This window comes from Cynocephalus volans, chromosome 9 (assembly GCF_027409185.1).
Source record: "Cynocephalus volans isolate mCynVol1 chromosome 9, mCynVol1.pri, whole genome shotgun sequence".
NCBI lineage: Eukaryota > Metazoa > Chordata > Mammalia > Dermoptera > Cynocephalidae > Cynocephalus > Cynocephalus volans.
Window position 1 is genome coordinate 62,485,498 of NC_084468.1, and position 26,404 is coordinate 62,511,901.

At 35.2% G+C, this 26,404-nt stretch overlaps 1 protein-coding gene across 3 annotated transcripts in view; it reads right to left on the minus strand.

Annotated features, from left to right (window-relative positions):
• The window catches only part of ANKRD17 (ankyrin repeat domain 17), a 158,267-nt gene that overhangs the window by 17,246 nt on the left and 114,617 nt on the right, over positions 1 to 26,404 (minus strand). For all 3 annotated transcript variants that reach the window (XM_063108794.1, XM_063108793.1, XM_063108795.1), the window contains exons 20-29: positions 26,040 to 26,253; positions 25,370 to 25,545; positions 24,290 to 24,452; positions 21,452 to 21,547; positions 19,957 to 20,073; positions 8,766 to 8,937; positions 6,621 to 7,068; positions 5,963 to 6,118; positions 5,117 to 5,266; positions 1,934 to 3,567 (exon numbers count right to left, since the gene is read on the minus strand). In XM_063108794.1, the coding sequence (XP_062964864.1) occupies positions 1,934 to 3,567; positions 5,117 to 5,266; positions 5,963 to 6,118; positions 6,621 to 7,068; positions 8,766 to 8,937; positions 19,957 to 20,073; positions 21,452 to 21,547; positions 24,290 to 24,452; positions 25,370 to 25,545; positions 26,040 to 26,253 (3,326 nt within the window). The remainder of the gene's footprint in view (positions 1 to 1,933; positions 3,568 to 5,116; positions 5,267 to 5,962; positions 6,119 to 6,620; positions 7,069 to 8,765; positions 8,938 to 19,956; positions 20,074 to 21,451; positions 21,548 to 24,289; positions 24,453 to 25,369; positions 25,546 to 26,039; positions 26,254 to 26,404) is intronic.

Consider the following 26,404-nt stretch of genomic DNA (forward strand, 5'->3'; position numbering starts at 1 on the left):
ACCTGTATCTAGCATTATTCACCCTTTGATAGACTCTTAAATTAAACGTCACTGCTAATTTTGGATCTAATCAACTTGTACACCCCCCAAAAAAACTCACTTCTCTTATAGATCTGGTCTTTTTATTTACCTTTTCACAAAACAAGAATTTATTTCCTTTTTCTCTATATCTTAATTTTAACCTTTCCCAACACAACACCTATATTATTAAATTTTTGAAAAGGTAAAGCATTTTCACTAAATTCTAACTATTATAAAAATGAAATTAAAAAACCTTTCCTATTCATTAGCATATAATCTTTTAAAACCTAATTATATTGATTCTATTGTTTTAGGACTCAAGAGAAATTGTTTTTGAAAGCACACATAAATATTTAAATCAACCACAAGCAAAGAAATATTTACTGACATGCTGATTAAATTTTATTTATAAGATACAGAAATAGGTAACAATAACATTCAGTTCCCAATAAACTTGAAAATTTTTGTCCCATAACATCAAATATCCAATAACACATATCAGCACTGGCAACTTTTGTGCAAAGGGCCAAATATTAAATATGTTATTTAGGTTTTGCAGGTCACATGGTCTCTGTCCCAACCATTCAATTCTGTCATTATGGTATGAAAGCAGCCATATACAATATGCAAATAAATGGGCATGGCTGTGTTTCAATAAAACTTTATTTATAAACACTGAAATCTTAATTCCATATTTTTTTGTGCCACATATTATTCCTTAAAAAACTTTTCTTTTAAACAATGTAAAAATAGGCAACAGGCCAAATTTGGCACACAGACCACAGTGTGTCAATCTCTCACACAGATTATCTTTAATTACTTGAAATGCTCATATTAAAACACAATAGCTCTAAATGCAACTCGGTATCCTGGATCGGATACTGCAACAGAAAGACATTATTGGAAAAACTGGTGAAATCTGCATGAAGTCTGTAGTCTAGTTACTTATAATGTACCAATATCAATGTCTTAGTTTTGATAAGAAACTAGGGGAATTATCAAAAAGTTCTTATAAATATAAAAATATTTCAAAGTAAAAAGTTAAAAAAAAAAAAAAGCAATAGCTTAACATCAGAAGATCTTCAGATCCTCTATAAATATGAGTGTTGTCCAACAGAAATTTCTACGAGAATGGAAATGTTCTATACCTCTGTTGTCCAATATACTAGCCACTAGCCACAAGTACTTATTAATTACTTGAAATATGGCTAACTTGACTGAGAAGATGATTTTTAAATTTTATTTAATTTTCATTAATTTAAATTTAGCATACACGGCCAATGGCTACCATATGCAGCTCTATATTTTTCTTATTTTAAAAACAAAAAAGAAGGGCCGGCCCATGGCTCACTTGGGAGAGTGTGGTGCTGATAATGCCAAGGCCACGGGTTCGGATCCCTATATAGGGATGGCCGGTTTGCCTACTTGGGAGAGCGTGATGCTGACAACACAAAATCAGGATTAAGATACCCTTACCGGTCATCTTTTAGGAAAAAAAAAAAACACAAAAACAAAAAAGATAATCAGAAATGAAATCAAATTTAAAAATCTTTGTTAGTTATTTTGTATTTAAAATAAAAGCAAACTCCTGGTTGTGTTACCTAATTAAATTAAAACATAAGAGACTTTTTTTATTTTAAGAGAGAAAAATATGTCTGAGACTTATTTATGGGAAACTTAGTTATGGGAAATTCAAGACAAATCTACTGTAGCTTTGAAAAGATTAAAAAAAAAAAAAAAAAAAAACACCATACTAGACACATATAGTACTATAGTATTTGAGTTAACTGAATACAACAATCTCTGTCCATATAGTTCAGTCATAAGAGTAAAAACATCAGAAAATGATCAGGAGTTTTCACATTACCCACGTAAAGGAACAGTTGTAGAATGTCAGAATATATAAACTCACCTGAGGGACTTGGAGTGGGTCTCTGTAATGGTGGTCTAAAACCTGGAGCTTTGGAAGTATCAGACTGATGTAAAGGATCTGAATTTGGCAAATATGAAGATTTTCCTGATAGCATAGATTCTGGTGTTGACTGAGATGAAACAACAGATCCTCCCCAGAAGGCATGAGCAGAAGTAGGGCTGTTTTCAAACAATGTGCTAAATGGCCCAAATGGTAAGGGGGCACTGAAATTGGGAGCAATAGGCTTATTTGCTGGATGTACTGAATTCTGACAAGCACTTTGTGTACTTAAGGTAGAAGGTAGCTGGACAGAAGAGGGAACACTGTGAGGTCTTTTAATGTGATTGACACTGAGGACTGCAACAGATGAATTTTGCACTGGAGCTGGATTCTTGTGAGGAGCAGTTGTACCATGAGAGGGTGGTCTAATAGTAGGGGTTTCCATTTTAGGAGCAGGCTGGGAGCATCCCATTTGTGTCTGAGGCATAGGGTAAGTCAATGGGGCAGTAGAAGGCACCGCCACTGGAGCAGAACTTGATGCTAAAGGAGGAACGGTCATTCTAACTTCCGGGGGAGGAACCTGAGACTGCTGAAGAGGTGGTCTTGGCTCCTGAGAAACAGATCCCGGAGACTGTTGCTGAGCAGAATGAACTGATGAACTCCCAGAAGAACTGCTGCTATTTGGAGGTCTACTGTTTGCTGTTTCTACTATTGGTGGACTACCAGCTTCCTGTTCAGAAGAAGATGCCCCTTTATTTGGAGATGCTGATCCACAATCCAAAGGGCTATTTCTAGAAACCCCTCCTGGCTGAGCTGGTGGTGATGGGGAAGATGGGGATGATACCGGATAGTGTTCTTTGGCAGTAGGCATAGGATATGTGGCATTTGTGGGTGCAGTGCTGTTGTTGCTTGCTGTGGTTGTGACTGTTGTTGTGGTGGCATTGGATGTCTTCACAACTGTGACAAAAAGCTGCCTTCTGACAGAAGGTGAACTTGGACTGCCATTTGTAGATGTACCAGGCACCGTTGAAGCTGATGAACTGGTTGTAGTTGTTGGACTTGAAGTTAAAGAACCTGCTGAATTCACCTGAGAACCACTGCTATTCTGATTGCTATGGCGAGGCACCATGTGAGGCTTAGGCGAGTTAGTAGCTCTGGCAGGGCTCAAAGGCCTGACAGGAAAAGGACCCCAAGTAGATTGAGCTGGTGGAAAAGTACCTCCAAAGTGGGTCATGGGCAACCTTGGTGGACGGATCTGCTGGAAAGTCTGAGCAGCTAGCAAAGCATGAGCAAACTGTGGAGGAGGATATGCTAATGGAAGAGAAACTGGAAAACCAGGCCTCACATTATTCACTGGGCTCTTAATGGTTTTGTGAGCGGATGCAGAAGAAATTGCAGGCACAGTGAGTGCTGTGGCAGTTTGAGATGTTGATGACAGAGCTACAGTCGTCATTTTAATTCCCATTAAGGAACTGTTAGCAGCAGTGGTGGTAGGTGCTGATGACCCTATTTTGGAATTTGCTGAGGAGCTTTTCAAACGATTCTTTGGAATAAGTTCATCAATTTCTTTGTCTGGATCCTTGATCAGAGCATTGATCAACTGAGTTGCTTGCCTTGTTGATTCAGTGCCACCCCTATAAGTTGACCAAAAAAAAAAAAAAAGGTCAAACTTTCCTTACTTTTTAATAAACATGTGTATCTGTGTGTGTTTGTGTGTGTGTGTATACGTACAATACAGATAATAGGTAACAAAAGTTAAGCAGCAATTTTCTGACTATTTTTGAGGTATTCTGCAAACAAAGCAATAAACTGTCCTGAATTACCACTGAATTTTTAAGAGGAATAGTAAACGATTTACTTTCAAAAAATTCATTTTGCTACTGTTTCCTTAGTTCAAGAAACCATTTGCCTACTGTAAAATACATAACAGTTGGAAAAACCACTGCACAGAGCTGGCGGGTTAGCTCAATTGGCTAGAGTACAACGTTGTAACACCAAAGTCAAGGGTTTGGATCCCCATACTGGTCAGATGAAAAACAATCAATCAAAACACTGTACATAAAAGCCTATGTAATCCATAATGTACCTATAAAGTTAAACAGTTGACCAATACTAAGAACAATACAAGTAAACAAGGAAAATAATACAACTGAGTAAGAAAATAGTATTTTTATCTTAAATCACGGTATCTCAGATGATCCCATCGACTATATATTCATTAATAGTTTCTCCGTTAGTAGAATGATTATTATAACCTCTCTGGGAACATGTCTCAAAATGGGAGAGGAATCCTGAAAGCCAACAATGGCCATAACATCAAACACTAGTGTGTTGGACCTTTAGGAAAATACTTATTTGCAAGGAAAGCCTTATGGAAACCCAGTGTATAAATTACCCATATAAGGTATCTTCCCTCTTCTTTAGATAAAGTAGGTGTGGCTACTCAACTATCCCAGGGAAAAACAAGACAGAATAGAGAGGAGGATGAGTAGAAAACAGAGATGGCTAATTGCCTCCTTACTCTTGAGATAGGTTGTAACTATCAGCCCTCCCATTTACTACAAAGGGGCACCTGCCTCTCACAAACTTTTAACTGCCATTCAAAAAACATATAAAATTCTTGAAAAGGAACTTAGATATTCTTTAAAGTAATTACAGCTTCTTACATCTTTATGATTTCTTAAAATTTCACTTTTATTTTAAGGATATTCAGGCACAGACACACTTGATGAGTTATTCAAGATAAGTTAAATTTTCATTTCAAATTTAAATCTATTACTGAGCTCAAATTCTAAGGACATAATCTCAGAATAACCAATCTCAAAGACTAATGTGAAAGATAGAAACCCACTGCTTAAAATGTATTAGAAACTTACTCCTTAAAAGTCTTCTAAGAACAAATTTTTAAGAATGTCATATGAACAGTTTATGTACAGAAAAGATTATCTAAACCTTTGCCACATGCACACACACTAATTCCTTTGAAACTCTAAAACATTTCATAAGAGCATATTAATTAGAATAAAAAACTGTAAAGGTTATCTTCTCACACACTATTAAAATTCCCATTAAAAAAAATATACTATTAAACACAAAGTTCCATCAAAACTCAAATGGCTATATTTCATTAAGCTATGGCAAAATAACACAGGAAGGAAGAAAACATAAGAGACAAAGTTTTGCCTTATAGTTATTATCCGATCTCCTGTCTTGTCTTTCTGCTTATCAATATCTATATGTGCACCAGTGAACTCCCGAATAGCATTGATATTACAGCCTCCTCTTCCAATCACTCTGGATATCACAGTTGATGGAACAGATACTTTCTTTGACCTGTTCAACAAGTGAAAAGATAAATTAAATTAAATCATTAATATCAGCGGTCATGATTAAAATAAGGAGAAAGAGTATTACTAAAATGTTTTTCCATAAATATAGAATAGATTATTGTTGAATAAGCCTTTTCTAGCTACTCTTACTTTAGATGAACAAATAAAAGGCAACTATCAGCAACAGACAATCTTTACCATAGCTTTTCATCTCATTACCAAAGATCATTTGCTTTCTTGATTATCATGCTTTACCTACATCTGTAAAGCACATACTATGTAGACATGCACTATGCTAATGCAAATACTAATGGCAAACAAAATAGGCATGGTTCCTGCCCACATACATTGACTATGTAGACATCAAATAAGAAAACTACATCATGTCATGAGTACTGTAATAGGGTATCATAAAGGCACGCTGGTAGGGGCATCTAATTTAATCTGAAAAGTCAAGAAAGGCTTTTTTATGATACCCTTTTAGGCACCTTTTGGTGTTTTACTCACATTCTTCTTTTTATTCTCTAATTTATAACAAAAAGAAAATATGACATAGGTTGTCTGTTGGCCAGATTCAGCCTTGAGCCACCAGTTTGTTTAGAGTAGTAGGGAAGAATTTAACTGTAAGGTAAACAACTTTCACTGTGATATAAAGCATATAAAAAGAATGAGTAAAGCAATCAAAAAAACAATCACTTACCTTCTTACAACTTCTTTCCATCCTTCTTCCCTCTTTTGCCCACGCTTAGGACTTGCTACTGTTAGCTTCCCATTTGGAGAGGAAAGGGGAGATGGACCAGATTTTGTGCAAGTAGATAAAGAACTACTGATCCCCTCACTAATAGTTTCTGACAATCTTTAACAGAGAGAGGAAAAGTACATTAAATATGGAACCAATAGAGAAATTTTATACGATAAAGGTAATCTATTGCATAATTTTTAAAAAATTTTTACATTAAACATGGTGAACAAATGAGAACCTTGTTTTTCACTTCTCTTTAATATTTAGCATATAGTTAAGAAAAGTCAGTTTTAAGAAGATACTAACTAGGAGATAAATTTAGCAGTTGAGTCTCAATAATAATCTCTGCAAAATCATAATCAATACTTTCCACGGACTATGCTTAATAACCATAAAGAACAAATTACCACAGTAAAAATAATTTGATCTCTTATTAATACAAAAATCTAAAAAATACTTCATTCTTCAATTCAATTGATATTGTGCCTTCTTTATTAGCACAAAAAAAAAATCTTTATTTTGTAAGTTGCTAATTCACTTCCTTTACCAAAAAAATTTAGCAACAAGGTGCTTCATGATGATATTCTAAACAGTAAAAATAAAAATTGGAACTAACTTTATGGAAGCCTTGCCAGAAACAGATTTTCTTTCCTCCTTTGGAAATGTAACAAGGACTGATGGCTGCTTCTTGCTGCTCATAGTGGTAGTGACCACAGCTGGTGAATGATTGTCACTTTTCCGGCTGCTGTTGCTGTTACTACTTTCATCACTGCAGCTGGAAATCCTCATATTATCACTGTCCCCACTCTCGCTGGTACTGCTGCTCTTGGACTCTCCATTCACCTTCTCTGGCTGACTGTATGAAATTGGTAGTGGATCATCAAATATAATTTGAACATTTTCTGGAGTAATTTTATTTTTCCTGTTTTTCCTCTTTGAACTGGTTGTAGTTATGGTATTATTTCTTTTACCATGGGAACCTGCCAAAGTTGTCCAGGTTGCAGATATACCTATGGTAGTAGTGGTTGTAGCACTTGGAGGCTCGGTCAACACTTCAGGCTCATCTGTAAAAGCAGCAACACTGAATTAGCAAATTCTTTTTTTTTTTTTTTTTTTTTTTAAAAAAAAAAGATGACCGGTAAGGGGATCTCAACCCTTGGCTTGGTGTTGTCAGCACCACGCTCAGCCAGTGAGCAAACCGGCCATCCCTATATAGGATCCGAAGCGTGGCCTTGGTGTTATCAGCACTGCACTCTACCGAGTGAGCCACGAGCCGGCCCTGAATTAGCAAATTCTAAGTGTCCTTTGAATATATTTAGCCTTAAGCACTTGAAGGAAAAAAAAAAAAAAAACCCAGGAGTTACTTCACTACTATTAGACATAAACTAATCAGCCATTTCAGCATTCATTTGCAATAAAGTGAATGACTGCTCTATTCTCCTCTATGTACCTAAGTCCTATTCAAAGCATGGCAGGTAGTTATCATAAGGAACATTTTGGAAAATAGAATATGTAGGGCCGACCCCGTGGTGCACTCGGGAGAGTGCGGCGCTGGGAGCGCAGCAGTGCTCCCGCCACGGGTTCAGATCCTATATAAGGGTGACCGGTGCGCTCACTGGCTGAGCGCGGTGCGGTCGGTCACGAAAAAGACAAAAAAAAAAAAAGAAAGAAAGAAAATATGAATATGTAGTTTATATTACATAGTATATAATTATTAAAGTTCTCAGGTATAATAATGTTATTGTGGTTACGTAAAATAATGTTCATTTTCTGGGAAATACATACTCAAGTATTTAGGGGTGATTTCATATGATGTGCACAACTAACATGCAAACTGCTCAAAAACAGAGAGAAGAAAGATAGACAAAACATATGTACCAAAATGTTTTAAGACTCTAGATGACATACAGGTATTCGTCACACTAATCTTTAAATTTTTCTGTAGTTTGAAAATTTCCAAAATAAAAGGATAGAGGAGAAGGAAATTCTCAAAACACATATTCACACTGCATGCATACATATTTGGTTGTTTAGTGGCAATGGTTTCTCCCAAAATACTTCCATCTCAAATAATCTTTCAATTGCAACCTCGTTGAAAATGATTCCCTCATTTGAGGAAATTTGACTGTGGTCTGGATTGTAGATATTATGGAATTACTATCATTTTTTAAGTATTATAAATGATATAAAGTAAATGTCATTCTTAGAATGTGTGCTGAAGTATTTATAGGTGCAGTGTCAGGACATCTACAATTTACTTTCAGATGGCTCAGAAAAAAAATATGTACAGGTATTTAGAAAAGAAAAAAGAGCAAATATGGTAAAATATTAACAATTTTGTAAATCTAGGTGGACAGTATTCAGGTATTTATTTTATTATTCTTTCAACCTGTCTGTAGGCTTGAAATTATTTATAATAAAAAGTTAGGGAGAGGACCGGCTATGGCTCACTTGGGAGAGTGTGGTGCTGATAACACCAAGGCCACAGGTTTGGATCCCTATATAGGGATGGCCATTTAGCTCACTTCAGAGAGCATAGTGCTGGATAACACCAAGTCAAGGGTTAAGATCCCCTTACCAGTCATCTTTAAAAAAAAAAGAAGCTGGGGAGGAAGTCAATAAACAAAAAAAGCACACAAATACCTTAAGAGCTTAATAATTTAAAAGTATTTTCACCTTAAGTGACTGATATACAAGTAAATATAACTTTGAGTAGAATGTGTTATATGAAACAAACTGGATGGTTGTTTAGAGAAAATACCTTCAACTTTAAGCTTCTCTTTTTCTTGAGCAGCTTGGAGTTCAAAATTCTCTTTATTTTTGGCTTCAATTTCTTCTAGTTTTCTTCTTTGTTCTTCCTTTTTCTTTCTTCTCTTCTCCTTTCTCTTTTCTCTTTTGGCAGCCAAAGCTAGCCTCCGACTTTCTTCCCTTAACTGTTAAAGGATCAATGAAACAGAAATATAACACTAGAATTTATCTTGGAGAAAAGTGTCACACTATCATTTCGTCACACAGGAATCAGGATACCATAAAATTCAAAATCATTTATTTCAATTCATTGTTTGATCAAGATCATATTCAAACCACTGAAAAGAGACAATATTTTTTAAAAATCAAGATCAAATCAATGACAACAATCTAATTTTAAAATGGGAAATGATAACAGATATATATAACTTTATAATATAAAGAAATGTAAGCTAAAATAATAAGGTAGCATTTTTTTGATCATTAATTTGGCAAAATTTGAAAAAGACATCACATAGCATAAGTTTGGGATCCTAAGTTTGGAATAAGTTCTCTCCTACACTGCTACAGGTATAAATATTTACATTTTAAGAAGAGTAATTTGAAAGTTTCCTGTCAAAATTACAAATTGCTTATCCTAACAATTTATCCTATAAACTAAGTATCTCTAGTGAAAAAATATAGGTTCAACAATTTTCATTGCAAAAATGATTAGAATGGCAATAAATAGAAACAAGGTAAATTCATCAATGGAAGGGGGTGGATAAATTAACAACAGTATGTATTCACTGAATACTAGGCAACCACTGAAAGTGTTATAAATATATTTTTGGGAAAATCTTCATGATTTAGATTTGTTTGAAGAAAAAAAAGGTATACTGTAGACCAATAAGTGCATTCTCAGGGGAAGGGAACCCTTTATGTGCCTCTATTTGTAGAAGTACAGAAAAAAAGCCTGGTGGTTACAAATAAAACATGCAATGGTAATTACTTCTGGAGGGTGGAACTGAAGGAGGGGTAAAAGAACTTTCAATTTTACGTTATATAACAGTATATTGTTTCTATTTATTAAAATGAGTATATATTACTTCCATAGTCAAAAAAATAAGAGTAAGCTTAAAAGTCCAATCATGTCTCTTAATAAGCTATTTCAACTGTTAAATTTTTCTCCTTCATTCATAACAATAGGAAAATTGTCTTCAAACTCTTGTTTGCATGTCCTCCAAAAGATGTTTTTTTACTTGTTTTTTTTTTTTGTCATTTTTTCGTGACCGGCACTCAGCCAGTGAGTGCACCGGTCATTCCTATATAGGATCCGAACCCGCGGCGGGAGCGTCGCCGCGCTCCCAGCGCAGCACTCTACCGAGTGCGCCACGGGCTCGGCCCCAAAAGATGTTTTTTTAAAAACGATATATTCCCTGCCCATAATCTAGTATTCTATATATTTTATGTGTATTTAAAATATGTTTATGGAAAAATGTCACAGTATATTAACTAGTGAAACCAATCCTCACAAACTCATAAACCAAATCAGATTTACTTTCCATCAGAAAGTCTGACTTCATTTTTTAAGTTTTTTGCTTTTACTAGACACTCTTTATCCTGCCTTTTCAAATTATCCCTCTGTTAGTTGCTTGAACAGTTTGGCCCACCTTGGAGGTTTTTACACCCTGGGGCGATGCACCATAATTACAATCTGCTGCATGAGAGAGAAGTCTTATTCCTCAAAAGGGAAACAGTTAAGGAGAACCTGTATGTAGAACACTGATATTTTCTCAGGCAGATTGATTTTAGGAAAGAATACATCTGGAAGTTAAAAATTGCCTGCACAGTACCCTGTAGAAATCTTTGCTGGTCTCTCAGAAGAACACAAGCTCCATAGGGCTGGCCAATTAGCTCAGTTGGTTAGAAGCAAGGTTATAACACCAAGGTCAAGGGTTGGGATCCCCACACCCACCAGCCGCCCAAAGGAAAAAACAAAAAAACACAAGTTTCAGTCTGAAGATCAGTAAAGGAGGAGCTTTTGCCCTTTCAGAAGGATCTGAAAGAAAACAGTAATTGGTGACCTTCACTCCCTAGCTCACTGCAAGGGAGGAGGAGTAATATCTGATTGGTGAGTTTGAAAGAAGGAACTGAGCATGCGTGACTCAGCTCATTTGAGCTAGCTGCCTGTCCTCAGGGAACATTTTCCCTCTGCATGAACCCCAGTGAAGGAGGCCTGTGGTTGTCCTGTCTAGCTCTGACTTTGTGGATTCGGTAAGTATAAGGGGGAGAGAAGTGGACGTGAGGATAAACAGTGTGTCAGAGAAACATACTATCTCAGAAACTGTGGCTACAGGTATATATTGAGCCTCTCCAATTCAGAATTAAGACTAATACAACTGATATTTTATCTACATCATATCTGTATGGACAGGAAAATTTTGAGAAAATAAAGAAAATGGTTTTGAGGTGATCAAAACTAGCAAGTGAAGATTGAGATTTCTGGCTCATCCAGGGTGGGTTTTTGAGTTTGCTAGAGTTTTTAACCTGCCTAGTGGTAGGAGCTAATTGTGACTGGTATTTACGGGGAGAAGGACTTTAAAAAAAAAAAAAAAAAAAAAAAAAAAAAAAAACCCAAGAATTTAAATCAGAGAGCAGGATTTTATCTAAGTCCTTATGGCCTAGATGTGGGTGGGGAAGGTGGGCTCTGGGAAGGTCAAAGAGTCTAGGTGTGGCTGGGTCTTAGGTATGCAATTGAGTTCAGTCAGTGAGGGCTGGCCCTTTGGCAAGTTGAGTCTTAGATTATCAAACACTAGAGTTTAGCCCTAAGAGCTAGCTATTTCCTCTTCTTTTTAAATTTGGAAGTTTTAGTGCTTATGTTTTGGTAAACTGAGAGATCTTAATTAACCTTTGAGATTACTAAAGAGTGGGGCACAAATTCAGTGGTCCTAGGGAAACTACCATTTTGGAGGGAGATCCTAGACTACGGCTACAAAGGGACCCCACCCTTACATGGCATGAAGCTCACTAAAACCAAGCAGAATTAGATAAGTGTGGCTCAACAGATACAGATTTAAGGGGTGCTATAAGTTTGCAGGTGGCAATTGAAACTAATGAATTAAATGAGGTTACCAGGGGCTGGCTGGTTAGCTCAGTTGGTTAGAGCACAGCCTTATAACACCAAGGTTACAGGTTGGGATCCCTGTACTGGCCAGCCACTAAAAAAAAATAAATAAATACACGAGGTCACCAGTGGAAAAAGTTAGAACCATAAGTGAGCAATCTTCAAAAAGTTCATGGAAAGATTCTGTGTTCTATTTTAGTTCTACTTTTCCAGTTTCAGGTGTTCTGATATAAGAAAACGGACTAAGACAGTGTTCATGGAAGAACTGGACCTTAAATGTTGTGACATGCTGTTTTGGAAATTAGTATTTCTATGTTATTATACTACACAGGTAAAACAATAATATGGGACAAGATTTTTTCATTTATACATGTGAATGTATTTTAATTATTTTTAAACCTTTCAATCAGTAACTAAATATTTTTTAAAAGCCTGGAATAAAATCTTTTTCCTACATCACAAAAATCTTCAAACATATAAAAAAGTTGAAAAAAATTCACATATATTCACTACCTAGACTCTACCATTAATATTTACACCAGTAGAATTTCTGAGTATACAGTTTTATAAAAAATAGCCAGACCTTTTCCTATAGTAGTTGTACTATGTGGATACTTCAAAAAGCTCATGAAAAAATAGAAATAAAAGATCACACAAACCTTTCCATGAACTGTTTGAAGACCGTCATGTATATATATATATATAAAGAGAGAGACTGTTATGTGTGTGAATATCTAATATTTAAAAGGAAGAGCAGGTCTGGCCGGTTAGCTCACTTGGTTAGAGCATGGTGCTGGTAACACCAAAGTTAAGGGTTCAGATCCCATACAAGCCAGCTGCCAAAAAATAAAAATAAATAAAAAGAAGAATAAATGAGACTTCTGGAAGGCACAATCAAGTAGAGGAAAACCAACAGGAGAAAGCGGCTCCAGTGGGAGAAGGAAGGTGAAGTCAACATTGGTAAACACCACAAAGAGTTGAGTGCCTGTAAGAACTGAAAAGAGGTAATCGGATTTGGCAGTTAAGATGCTATTGGTGACCTCCACCATAGCTCACTGGAGTATCCATCAAATGGTTCTGGGCTGAGGATTAATGAAAAATTTTTTAAAAGTGGCATTAACAAGACATATAGATTATTTTCCTAAGACATTTACAGAAGGAAACAAAATAGTAAGTTTGAAGAACAGTTTCATTAGGATTGAGTGACCTTGAGTAAGTTGTAGATAGAGGGTAGGAGTTAGTGAAACACCTGACACTGAACATAAAGACGTAGGGAGAGGTACTATATAATGTTGATACAAGATCCTGATGAAAACTAAACCGTTAAGATTCAAGTAAGCCTAGAGATACAAAAAAACAGTTATAAATTCAGTCTCACATCCTGTATTTTCTCACAAGGAATATGCCTTAGGCCTCATATCATTTACTGGTGAAATGCTATGTTTGTGAGTATATGTGGGGTAGGGTAGAGGCTTTTGGAAAAAAGTTGTAGAATTAAACTCATTGTGGAATGGGAAAGAGCACTAACCCAACTGGATTTCTAATTGAGGATTAAGGAAAAAAGTGAAATTGAGAGTTAAGCTTTATAAGATAAGAATTTAAGGATTTAGGGGGAGGCAGACCAGCTTAAAGAAACACCATTTGCAAATTTAGGTATGTGAAAATAAATGGGAGCTTTGAGCCTTGAGAAGACAGGAGGACCTGAATGTTTACAATTTCCCATGCAATCAATGAGGAGGCACTGAAGATTTCTGAGGAGGGAGTAAGGCAATACCACCTGTGTATTGGAAAACTATGGGAAACTGGAAAAGATACATTGGAGCAGAGAAGGATTAGACTGAAGGCAAGAGATGAGAGAGGCAAAGACATTTACACAAAGAGACTGTTAAGTCTATTGCAATAGTTCAGGTGAAAGTGGTAACTTAGAGAGGAGAGGATGGAACAGAAGGCTCAGATACAGAGACTGCCAAGCTAAATAAAAGATGATGCTGCTGATACTGACACAGCTAACATGTGCAAGGTTTAATATGTGCCAGGCACTGGTCTAAGTTAATTTATTACATTAACTTACTTAATGAATGTAGGGAATGGGAGGCAAGGATAAGTGAGAAATTGAAAGTAACATCAAGATCTTATTTCTGAATAAAGATTAGTGATATCAATAACAAAGATCAAGAATAATTGGGAAGGGAGGGGGAGAGTCCAACCAAAACTTATTGATTGATAACTTCCTATGTGCTATGCATGGTTCCAGTTTCTTAGGACTCCTCAGTAAACCAGAAAAAAAAATCCCTGACTTCAAGTTTACATTTAGGTCAGGGGCGGGGAGGGGCACTACATATGATAAGCATAGTAAATATAAATACATTATAGTTTGTTAAAAAGTGATAAGTACAACATAAAAGATAACACCAACAGGATGAGAAGTGCGTGTAATGGGAAGTGGGGGTTTAAATGGGGTGATCAGTATAAGCCTCATGAAGGTGAGGTTAAGTGAACATCTGAAGAATATGAAGTATTTCAAGCAGAGAACAGCCAGTACAAAAGCTGTGAGGCAGAACTGTACCTGATATGGTCAAGTAAGCTGTGCGACTGAGAATAGGAGAACATGAGTTTCAGGAAGAGGGACAGGGGCTTGATCACCAAGGCCTTGCAAGGCTTTTTAAAGACTTAATCATTACTCGGAGGGAAATGGAAAGCTATTGTAGGGTTTTGAGGAGAAAAGTGATATGACTTGATTTAAATTATTTAAGAGGATCACATGGTTTGAACCATGGTAAGAAGTGATGAAAAGTGATTAGAATTTTAGATATAACTTTAAGGCAAAGGTAACAAGATTTTCCAACACAATGGAGAATAGAGAAGAATCAAGGATGACGTTTATGACCTGAGTGATTACAAGATATAGAGTTGTAGGTTTGGGGTAAGCAACGATTAGGAGTTCATATTTGGACACATCAAGTATGAAATGTCTAATTAGGTATCCAAACGGACATGTTCAATCACTAGTTGGATAGAGGAGACTGGAGTTTAGAGAATAGGTTTGGGCTGGAGATAAAATTTGGGATCAGCTGGTGTACATTTAAAATTATGAGGCAGAAGAAGACTGGCGGATAAAGAAGATGACCAGGTAATGAGCCAAGGGGCTCTTCAACTAAAAGTTAGGGGAGAAAAGGAGGAACCAGCGGAGGAGACACAGAAGGAATGTCCAGACAGGTAGGAGAAAAACCGAGAGGATGCAGTGACATGGAAGCCAAATAAGAGAAGAATATATATCAAATGTTATTAAGTTCAGTAAGATAAGGATGAGGAAATAACCACTGAATTTAGCTACACAAGAGTCACTGGAAACCACAAAAGCATAATTTTGGTGGAGTTGTGGCAGTGAGAACCTGGCAGGAATAGACTCAAGAGAAAAGAATTGGAGATAGCCAAAATAGACAACTCTTTGAAAGAGTTTTGCTGTAAAGGGGAGCAGAGAAATGGGTGTGTAGCTAAAAGACTGAGGTGAGGGAGTTGGAGTCAAAACGTTTTTTAAGATTGGAGAAATAAGCTTGTATACTGAAGGGGATGACACAGGAAGGGAAAAAAAACAGAAGGAAAAGAGAATTCCTACAACAATGTAGTTGAGTAGGAAAAACCAGATAGGATCTAGTACACTGACGGAGGGACTGGTTACCAAAAGTTTTACCTAGTCTCTGGTTGGAAGTATACGGGTGCAGTTATTGGTGGATGTGGGTATTGATGGGGTGGGGAAAGTCTTTGGATGTTTTCTTATTTTTTCACTGACGTAGGATGCAAGGTCACCTATTGAAAGTGAAGGAGAGGAGGTGCTGAAAGTCAAGATATAAGAGAAAGTAAGAAATAGTGATTTAGATGAGTGGAAGACTAAAGTAGGGAAATATAGTATAATGACTGGTCAGCATGAAAGGATTCACTGTCATATATTTAAAGTAAAATTAGTCATCAAGGGTGAGTGCTTTTTCTAAACACACTTAGTTACTAGTGTATGGGTGAGAATAAGGAGAAAGAAAGGGGTAAGGAATATTAAAAGTGTGGTATGTTTTAAATAGCTCCTACCATTTACTGGTAGGCAAAGTGGTGGCAGAATTGTTGAATGTGAAATTCTAGAGGGAGTAAAGCTGACAAGATAGGAGATGATAATCAGAATGAAGTGTGTGATGCTGAAAATGTGCAATAAGTGTTTTAAAAATATACCTTACCTAGCTCATTAAAAAGTTATGAAAGTTTACAAAGAAAAAGGTAGGGGGAAAAACTAATGAAGTGGAGTGGACGAGATCAGTAAATCAAAAATACAGATCAAGGAGAGATCCACTAGGAACTCTAACAGCCAAGAACATAACCTAGTTGTTAATGTACTAAAAGAGAAAGCAATTAACTGTAAGGATTCCATAGTTCAGCCAAATGGAATTACTCCAGAGCAGAGACCTGTCCACATAGTAAATGCTCATTAAATAAATGTTTACTGAGTAAGTAGAAGGGAATCTGATGAATATAATGAAGAGTGTTCTCAGCCCCAGTTTTTATAAACCAAATTTTTTATGTTAGAAAGGCTAATCAAAGAAACATTTTTATACAAGGAAGGTTACCCATGCAGAACCTCAACTCCGACCAATCAAAGCCAACTCCAGTGGTCCTAAATCATAAATGACAGAGCTAGAATGCAATATATCTCAAAAGGCCAAAAAAACCCTCATTTTCTCAGATGTGAATCATAACTAAAATACAGTGAACCAAACCCTAAGACCCCAATCTGATAACCTTTCAAATAGAAATATGGGCTGGAGTTGAGAGAGGCTCCTTTATAATCTAGAATTCTACATATACACCACCCCACTCAAAACTGTGAATGACGGTATACAGTGTACGTGGAAGAGACAATTTATATCTAATTAATGATTAAGAATTTTTTATCAAAACATTGTGTATTTCTGAATCAAAACTATACAGTAACATTTGAAAGAAGCTTCTTCTCTTAACTTCCCTTAAATCTAAGGCTCTTGAAAGTATAAACATCAAGGTTAAGAAGTGCTGGCAAGAATGCAAGAAAATGACATTCATGTATTGCTGATGGTAGTAGAAAAATATTCTGGAAGTATCTTTTATACTAAAAAACAACAGTAAGCCTCCGTTTCTGCAGGGGATCTGCTCTAAGACTCCCTAGTAAATGCCGGAAACCACAGATAGGACTATATATACTGTTTTTTCCTGTACATACCTACCTATGATAAAGTTTAACTTATAAATTAAGCACAGTAAGAGATTAACAACAATAACTAGTAATAAAATAGAACAATTATAACAATATGTCAGCATCACTCTTAAGCTTTGGGTCCATTACTAAGTAAAACAAGAGGTAATAGAACATAAGCACTGCAATACCTTGATAACCAAGATGGCTACTAAGTGATCAATGAGTGGATAGCATATACAGTGTGTGTACATTGGACAAAGGAATGATTCACATCCTGGACAGGATGGTGAAAGATTTCATCACCCTACTTAGACCAGTGTACAATTTAAAATTTATGAATTGCTTATTTCTGGAATTTTCCCTTTAATACTTTAGGACTACAGGGGACCACGAGTAACTGAAACCAAGGAAAGTGAAACAGCAGACAAGTGAGGGCTACTGTGTACTGACCCACGGGAAGTAACATTCCATAAAAATAAAAGCACCAAAATATAAGGAGATATGTATAAGGATGTTTATTGCAACATTTGTAGTGACAAAAAACTGGAAGCAAGCTTACTGTGGAGTATATTGTGGTTATTTAAAATCAGTATCAATTGACAATATCCATCAGTTATTGAGAGAGAGAAAAGCAAGTGTTAGAGTTTTATGTTCCCATGACTCCATTTTTAAAAAAACGTACACCATCACAGTATGTGGACATTTATTCATTCAACCAATATTTATTGAGTGCCTACTACATGCCAGGCACCATTCTGTGGCACATACATTCTAGTGGTGGACAGAAGCAAACAAGATAACTAAGTAAAATGCAGTATCTCAAATGCTATAAAGTGAAAAATAAAGCAGAGAAGGAAAAGTATTTGTGGAGACCAGACTAAAACATAAAGACCATCTGAGGGGCATTCAAGGCAGAAGACAGCAAGAGTAAAAAGAAGATGGTCAGTATGGTTGTTACAAAGTAACCAAGAGAAAGAGTAATAAAAAATGAGGTCAGAGAAGGGTAAGAGTGGTATGGTGAGCAGATCATGTAGGGTCATAAAAGGCCTTATGGGCAATTACAGAGCTGAAGACTTTAGTTACCACATCAGGTTTTCATCTGTGTATATTTCACAATTTAAACTGAGTATACTACTGTAATAAAGAAAAAAAATTTTTTTAATTAAAGCTGAGAAAAGACATCCTTAAAAGAATATCTCCTGAAAGCTGCTTCCTGACTTTATAATCGACAATTATGCAATAAGTCCCAAAATGTATTTAATATAATGTATAAATATTAAATGTATGGAAAAAATCAAACATTTTATTTAATAACAGATATCTATGTCTAAGCTACAGAAAAGATGCTTTCTAGATTTTTGAAATAATTATTACTTAGAGATTCTGACATTTAAAAATAGGAGAGTAATGCAAAAACAGGTTATAATACTTCAGGAAGAAAAAACTGAAAGAGGTAGGTTACATTCAATTAAGGGAGAGCAGGGAGCCAGGGGATTTAGAGTTAAAAAATTAGGTTCAAATCTTAACCTAGTTTAGGCAAATTACTTAACTTCTCACAGAGCAAATTTCCCTATCTATAATATGAGGGTAATAATATTTTTTACTCAGAAGAATAAAATAATACATATTCTATCACACACCTTGGCTCTATTATCTATTATACTGTCTAGTAGAAAGCATTAAATAAGTATTAAATGAAACTAAATATAAAATAGGGGCTGTCCAGTTAGCTCAGTTGGTTAGAGTGCAGTGTTACAACACCAAGGTCATGGGTTTGGATCATGACTAGCCAGCCGCAAAAAAAATAATAATAAAAATATTGGTAAGGTAATAGTTACAGTGATCATTAGAATATCTTCTCTCGGTGCACTCACATTCTTTTAAAACTTTTTTAAGTGGCCAAAAAACTAATTTTAGTTTGGTCAGAATCTAAACAAGAAATTTTTTTAAATGAAGAGCCTCTAATATTAAATATATTTATGAAAAAAGTGTATTTTCAAATTTAATTTAAAATAAAATATTTAGAATAACTCATATTTTCTCTATGCAGGATGAAATATAGAGCTTAAGTAAGTATAGTAAAAAAAAAGGATCTGACTTAAGTCAAAAGGACATCTGCATAATTATCACTGTATATCCCTTATAAATCTAAACAGTAAATGTTAAATTTTATTGCATTTTGACCTTTTCATAAAAGACGAGATGTGGCAGAATTTGTATTCCATAATATTCAATTCCAAACCAATTTCCCTGCTATTATTACTATTTCTGTTAAGTTCTTTCTAGAATACAGGGAAGAAGTTGGCAGAAAGGGGAAGTGAAGAAGTAGCTATAGTTTGGGACTGTCCAAACTATGCTGTTTTGGAGTATTTTACTCCCCGTGAGAACAGATGGGAATGATGCTGTAGTCTGCCTGAAAAAGAAATTACAAGAGAAGTCACCCAATTAAAAAACATACCCATTACACATTCCAAGTGGTTGTATTTCACTAGTTGGTTATGCCTTAGTAGTGAATTTGGTACTTCTGATCAATCTGTTAGCAATAAATTACCGAAAAAATATAGATGTGATTGAGGATTGATTAAGAGGTCATTAGTTGAGATAATGCTGAAATCTGGAATTAGAAGGTAAGTTTTCTGACTTCAAGATCAATGAAATTCCTATAATAAAATTGTGTTAATTTGATTGCAAAGAAAATGCATTTAATGATATTTAAAGTATTCATAAGTCTCTCTACCATTTCAACCAAACGTGGAGAGAAAACCATGTATACCATTTAACCAAAAACAAAACAATACCAGAAAACAACTGATTACAAATTAAGGAACAAAAAAGCATGATGGAAAAAGTGGGCAGGTTTTCACATGTAAAGATTATCATTACCTTTTCCAAGTCTAACTCTTCTAACAAAATGCTGGCATTTTTGTTTGCTTCAGCAGCCTGTCTATCTTTGGCTTGTACTATTGACTCCATACAAAGATGACACTTCTTCAGCATCTCCTATAATGAAAAATTAAAATGTTTCCAGGCTCAAAGAACAAGTCACATTTAGAGAGATTACTAAAAACATGAAGACTGTTATTAAGGTACTTAAAAGCGGTAAAGATCAGTGGCAGGAAAAAAAGGTTAAAAAAAAGGGTACAAAGAACATAATTTAAATGATATATTTTTAAATATACACATGCAAAGAGCTGCTGTTCTTCAAAATATTATCAATTTCATCGGCACTTTGGAAACTAAAATTATTTACTCCTATAATTTGAATATAAGAAATCATACAGCAAACAGAACTACAATAATTTATGTCAGGTGGTTAATGGGCTAAAGGAAATGGCCAATGTCAACAAAAAATGAATTTAAAAATTTCTAAAGTATTAATATGGTGAGAACTGTTTTCAAATATTTAAGCTTTACTGCTACAACTTAATGTGCAAGAATTACTCATAAAGGAATCACAGTCACAGGTATACACTTTCTCAGTGTTTTCATTTTCAAAACACACTCTAGGGCAGCAAAGGAATATTTCCTTATTTTTAATATAAAATAAAAATAATATTTAAAAATATTTCTCATTTTTAATCTCCCTCTCACACCCCAAAAGCCCGTGGTATCCAGGAATGTTAATTGTGATTGAGAAATCTGGGGCCAGGCAATACAGTAATCTAGCTATTTTAAATAAGATCTAAAGAGGAAAGCTGTTTGTTATCATGCAATAACTGCTGTGAAAACCTAATAGGAAGACGTTTAGATTTGCTGGCCCCTAGATTTTCAGAGGAATGTTAGGATTGTGTTAAAATATTATTAAAAACCCCGAAACAAAATGCCACCAGGGGAAGATCTCTAATGGGATTTACTTTTATCTTCCCTACTTTTCTTGCAAAAGTCCTAGCCAATTCATTCTTGAACTGACAGTTCCCCAAACTTTTATATCGTATTCAAGACTTTAAAGTTTTCCTGCCTGTGACTGAAAGTACTATGTTCATTTTTGCTGAGGAATAAAAATTTACTGGGTTTGTTCCCCTCTCAATAGATATCAGTCTGAATAAAAATACATAGGTAGATGAGAGCACTAGTGAATAATATCAATTTTGCTTGGAATTATTTAATGTTCACATAAAAATTAAACTAGCTGAAGTACGATTTAAAAAGATAAAGTAATTCTATCACAGAGAATGTTTTATTGATTCATTAGGTAAATAATCTGGAAAAGTCTCTTGAACAGTATCCTTCATTCCCAAATACTAGATAAATGAGAATTGGTATATACCATTTACTGCTCAAACTAAGACTTTTTTTTTCTTTTTTTAAACATGGGAGATATATTAATCAAATGAAATCCTTAGCTCATATAGTGGGAGGAATCTGAAGAATATATTACCTTATCAGTGATGGTTGCTATGTATCTCATACATTCAGAATCTGATGGAAACTGATTGACTTCTTTGACTAAGTAGCGCACCACCTTCACATGACCCTAAAAAATAGATCTTAATGTCAGATTGAAAACACTCTTAACAGGATTCAGTAAATCTACACAGTCTGTCTGAACTAACTTAAACATTAATTAACATCAGTGCCACAAAGTAAAGACTTCATTGCATATGTGCACTGTAAATGAAAGGCTTTAGTTCTAATGAATTAAATCAACATTCTCATCCCACCCTCCAAAAAAGTACGGAATAAAGTGACCTAAAATCCTAAACCACTCTGAATGAAAAAAATAATAATCAAAAAATTAGTATGAAGAAGACAAGTAGGGAGTATGTCTGAAGAAAGTCTCTAGACATGAGCATCCAGTTTCAATTCTGAGCATTAAAAAAGTAAAAATAACATTCAGGTAAAAACTGATTGCCTTACACTGTACTAGATGGTGTGAAAGAAAAAAATACCCTTTCCTAAAGTGAGCTATGATTATACTGTTCACTGTAACGCGTATCAGTATCTAAGTAAAGGTTAAAATTTTAGACTAGCATTCAAGAGCTGCTCCACTTTCTCCAATCCACACTGTTGCTATTAGACACAACACCTATAAGTTCACCACTTGGGATAAACAGCTGCTAATCTTTGGAATATTTCCTTTATTGCCTCTATCTCTTCCTTTTCATCTCCATCTTTTTAAAGGTTACTTTAAAAGAATAGCTATCCTTTAATGAATAGCTCAAATACCACTTGCATCATCCCCTAATGATCTCTCCAACACTTCTACAGTCTTTAGATTAAATTATATGAGACAACTCACACAGTTACCTAACTGTAGTAGTTGCACCCTATATAAAACAGTATCCTAGTCATTACGGTTACACATGATAGGTACTCAAAAAATGAATAGTGGAATGAATACAAAGGAGCGTAAAAGATAAGCGCTGTTCGTATGGAGTTAAAAGTCGACTTGGAAAGGTAAAATATATGCATGTTAGATATTAGTAATAACTAATAATAAAAACTAGAAATTAGAGTAATTACATATAAAGATATATATTTATCAAAATGAATGACAAAGACAATAAAGGATTGCAGAACATCTACAACCTCCTAAAGATCTCAATGTGTGCTCAAATAGGATGAAAAATTTTGTGTACAAAATGATTTAACCTATACCTGAAGAATGAGTACTTTGGAAAAATGAGGAAGGACATGGGCATTCTAGGAGATGAGAACAAAGGTGATGTGAGAGAAAGACAAGGAAATGATTATTCTCCACGTTAGAGATTCATAATGAGAAATAAGAGCTAAAAGCGCTAAATTGTGGTGGCTTTGAATACCAAACCAAGATTGGACTTCCAATGATTCCAGAGATTGGGGGACACAAAAAGGTTCTTGAAGAGGATACTAATACAGTGGAGTGATTAGGAAAATTAACTTGATAATAATATGCTAGCTTGCTTGGAGAAGAGATAGGCAGCCAGAGAGAGAAAATAAGTTTGATTGCTGAAAACAAACAAAACAGAAAGTCAGTGGGACTAGGTAGTCCAAAATATCTAGGGAAGAGGTGGAATAAAGAATAGAAGTTGGAAAGAAATAAGAGAAAAAAAAAGACAGGATTTCTTGCAATTAAGAGAAGGTCTTCAAATAGTTCATGGAAAGATTAGTATTATTTTTAATTCTAGGGGCTGGCTGGTTAGCTCAGTTGGTTAGAATGCGGTGCTGATAACACCAGGGTCCAGGTTTCAATCCCTGTACTGGCCAGCTACCAAGAAAAACAAAAAGAAAATGCACAAAAAAATAAAATCAATTCTACTTTCTACAAACTTTTTTTTCCCAGGAACTTTTTGAAGTACCCTCATGTATTAAAATTTTTTAACATTTTGGAATCTACAGTGGATTTTACGTACATATCTCCAAATGAAAAAATTCAAAATTATAAACCCTGAGAAATGGTTTTCCCATTAACAAACTAAAACTGCATCTAAGAGATCAATGTAATATTAGCAACCAAATCATTCTATCAAATTACTTATACACACCTCTGTGCTATGCACAACAGAAAGAGAAACCAAGTTTCTTTTGCTTTCACAAAATTCGTATTTCTACTTCGAAATGTAGTATAGTCAATTTTCAGTCATTTTATATACTGGTAGCAAGGTTTTCATTATTTAATTCCTTTTTTCTTAGTATTTAAAGATAATTATTAAGGGGCTGGCCCCAGCTCACTTGGGAGAGAGCGTGGTGCTGATAACACCAAGGCCACGGGTTCGGATCCCTATATAGGAATGGCCGGTTAGCTCACTTGGGAGAGCGTGGTACTGACACCACCAACTCAAGGGTTAAGATCCCCTTACCAGTCATCTTTTAAAAATAAATAAATAAATAAAGATTATTATTAAAATAAAATCAACTCAAGTTATATTTTTTTCTGCAGTGGTAATACAAAGAGACACTCATCAACATACAAGTAACTACCTCCAATTAGTTACTCTTAATTGGATTTACACTTTGTGAAAGATTAAGATTGAAACTAGATTTTGAAAATACTACTTACACAGCTTTTTAAAAGTTCATTTAGCTTTGATGTCCAATATGGAGAATATTAATGGCTTTTCTGCAATACCTATATCTATCTACCTTTTAATTTCTATGTCAGAGTAATTGTTTGAATATTATCTTACTGCTTTCATCACATCTGCTAAATCACAAAATAAGAATCTTCAGTGATCTCTAAACCACGTACTTCCTAGTGTAAGTGAAAAACATCTAGGTAAAAGAGGATGAAAGATACCTTTCTAAATGCTGCCATAAGAGGAGTTATCTTGCGGTTATCTGCTGCATCCACATCTGCACCTGCTTGCACCAGTAACTGAACCACATCAAGGTGTCCACCATTTGCTGCTAGCCATAACGGAGTGTTCCCCTTCTTGTTACGTACATCGATATGAGCTCCTCTAAAAATGAATGACACAGGTTAACAATAAAAAATACTACTAACGTGAAAATACTCTGTGAAGGTTAATTCCGAGTTTCAAATCCTGAAAAAATGTGAAATTTTGTATAGCAAAAAATAAAAATATATCCTGTTAATGCCATAATCAATATATTAAATAAACAGTATCCCAGAGATACAAAAAAGTATCCTGTGAGGTAATCACATCTATTTCAGATTATTTATATTCATGTATTTGTAGTATGAAGCTTTAGAAAAAAATGAATATAAGAATAACGTGCAAGTTTCACACTCAATAATGGGCATCACAGCAGATAAGAAGACTCATGGTGAATAACATGGGTTAATAGCAGTTATTACCAAATACTCCTGTGCTTAGGATACCATGCAAAGGTCTTTAAGACTTTTGAGTAGGAAATCCAATCAAGCAAACAAGCATCTTTGCAAGACTGGACTGGCAGGCAACTTCATGACTGAAAGTAGGAACTATCCTGGATCCTGTCTGATACCATAACTGTTACCTAAAAGCCTAATTACTATAAAGAACAAGAAAATCGACAATGAAGCCTTAGATCACTGCCAGACTTTTAAGAATCGGCATGATAATCTTTGGATGGTGTGAGTATGGATGACAACAGGTGGATGTTCAAATAGGTTATTATAGCACTTTAAAGTAGTATACACACAAGAAAGGAAGAAGAAAATATTTTTAGGTTACATTGAAACAAATCAGACAATGCGATATAGCTCTGGATGGGTGGAAAACAACAACAGATAGATTTGGGGTGGGGGGGGAACAATTGTAGTTTATAAACAAAGCAATCACATTTGACTTTTTTAATAGCACAATTGCCCAGACAAAATGGTAACCACTAGTAGCACCTGTGTTCATATATCATGGGTATAGTAACATCATACCTGCCAATGAGAAGCTCACAGAATTTATAATGCCCTTTATCTGCTGCTATGGTTAAAGCTGTATCTCTTGAGGAGGGCACTGGAGGGGCATTAACATCAGCACCTTTATCCAAAAGAACTCGGCCCACCTCTGCATATCCGCCAGAGGCAGCTTCCATTAGTGGTGTGAGGCCAGTCTAGGTTTAGTGGAAAATAAAAAATAACATAAGAGACTGGAAAGAATTAAATGCTAAAGAATTAACAATCTGAAGAAGCAATATGGTATAGTTGTTACAAAGATTCATAACTGAATTTCAGCACTGATTATTAGCCTCTTTGAGTTATAGTCTGATCAATTAAAAGAAGATAACTACCTAATCTCAATGGTATTGTGAAAAAAAACTATAAAATGCAGGCACTTGGCATATAACTGGCACTCAATAAAATGTTCCCCTCCCTTCTCTTTCAAAATAGTACGTCTTCAGCTGATAACCCTAATGTCATTATCACCTATAAAAACTATTTTCAAGCATTAATGCTTGACTGAGTCATACAGAATGATTTCTGATTAAATATATGTAGGAAATAAATGTTACTTGGAAGTACTAAAGTTATAATTAGCATGCTGCTACTGTAACACATTAAATATCAAAGCAATAAACCCATATGTAAATCTCAGACTTTTTCTTACCTTAGCTCTGTGTTCAACATTTGCTTTTCTATCAAGCAGAAGACTAACCACTTCCGTTCTTCCTTGGAAGCAGGCTAAGGTAAGGGCAGTGTTCCGATTGGTTTCTATTTGAGCATTTATGTCAGATCCCATGTCTAACAGGAGCTTAACGGCAGCTGTATGCCCATTCATAGCTGCTAACATCAGAGGAGAAATGCCCAATTTGCTACCAGTTCTAGGGGTGAAGGCATGGGGAGAACAAAAGAAAAAGCATACATTTTAAATGACCTGAAAAAAATTGGATGATGTTAGAGAATTCTAATGTAAGATTCTTTATTTTGCAATCATTTTTCTCAACCCTAGTAAATCTTTGAGGTACTACCAAA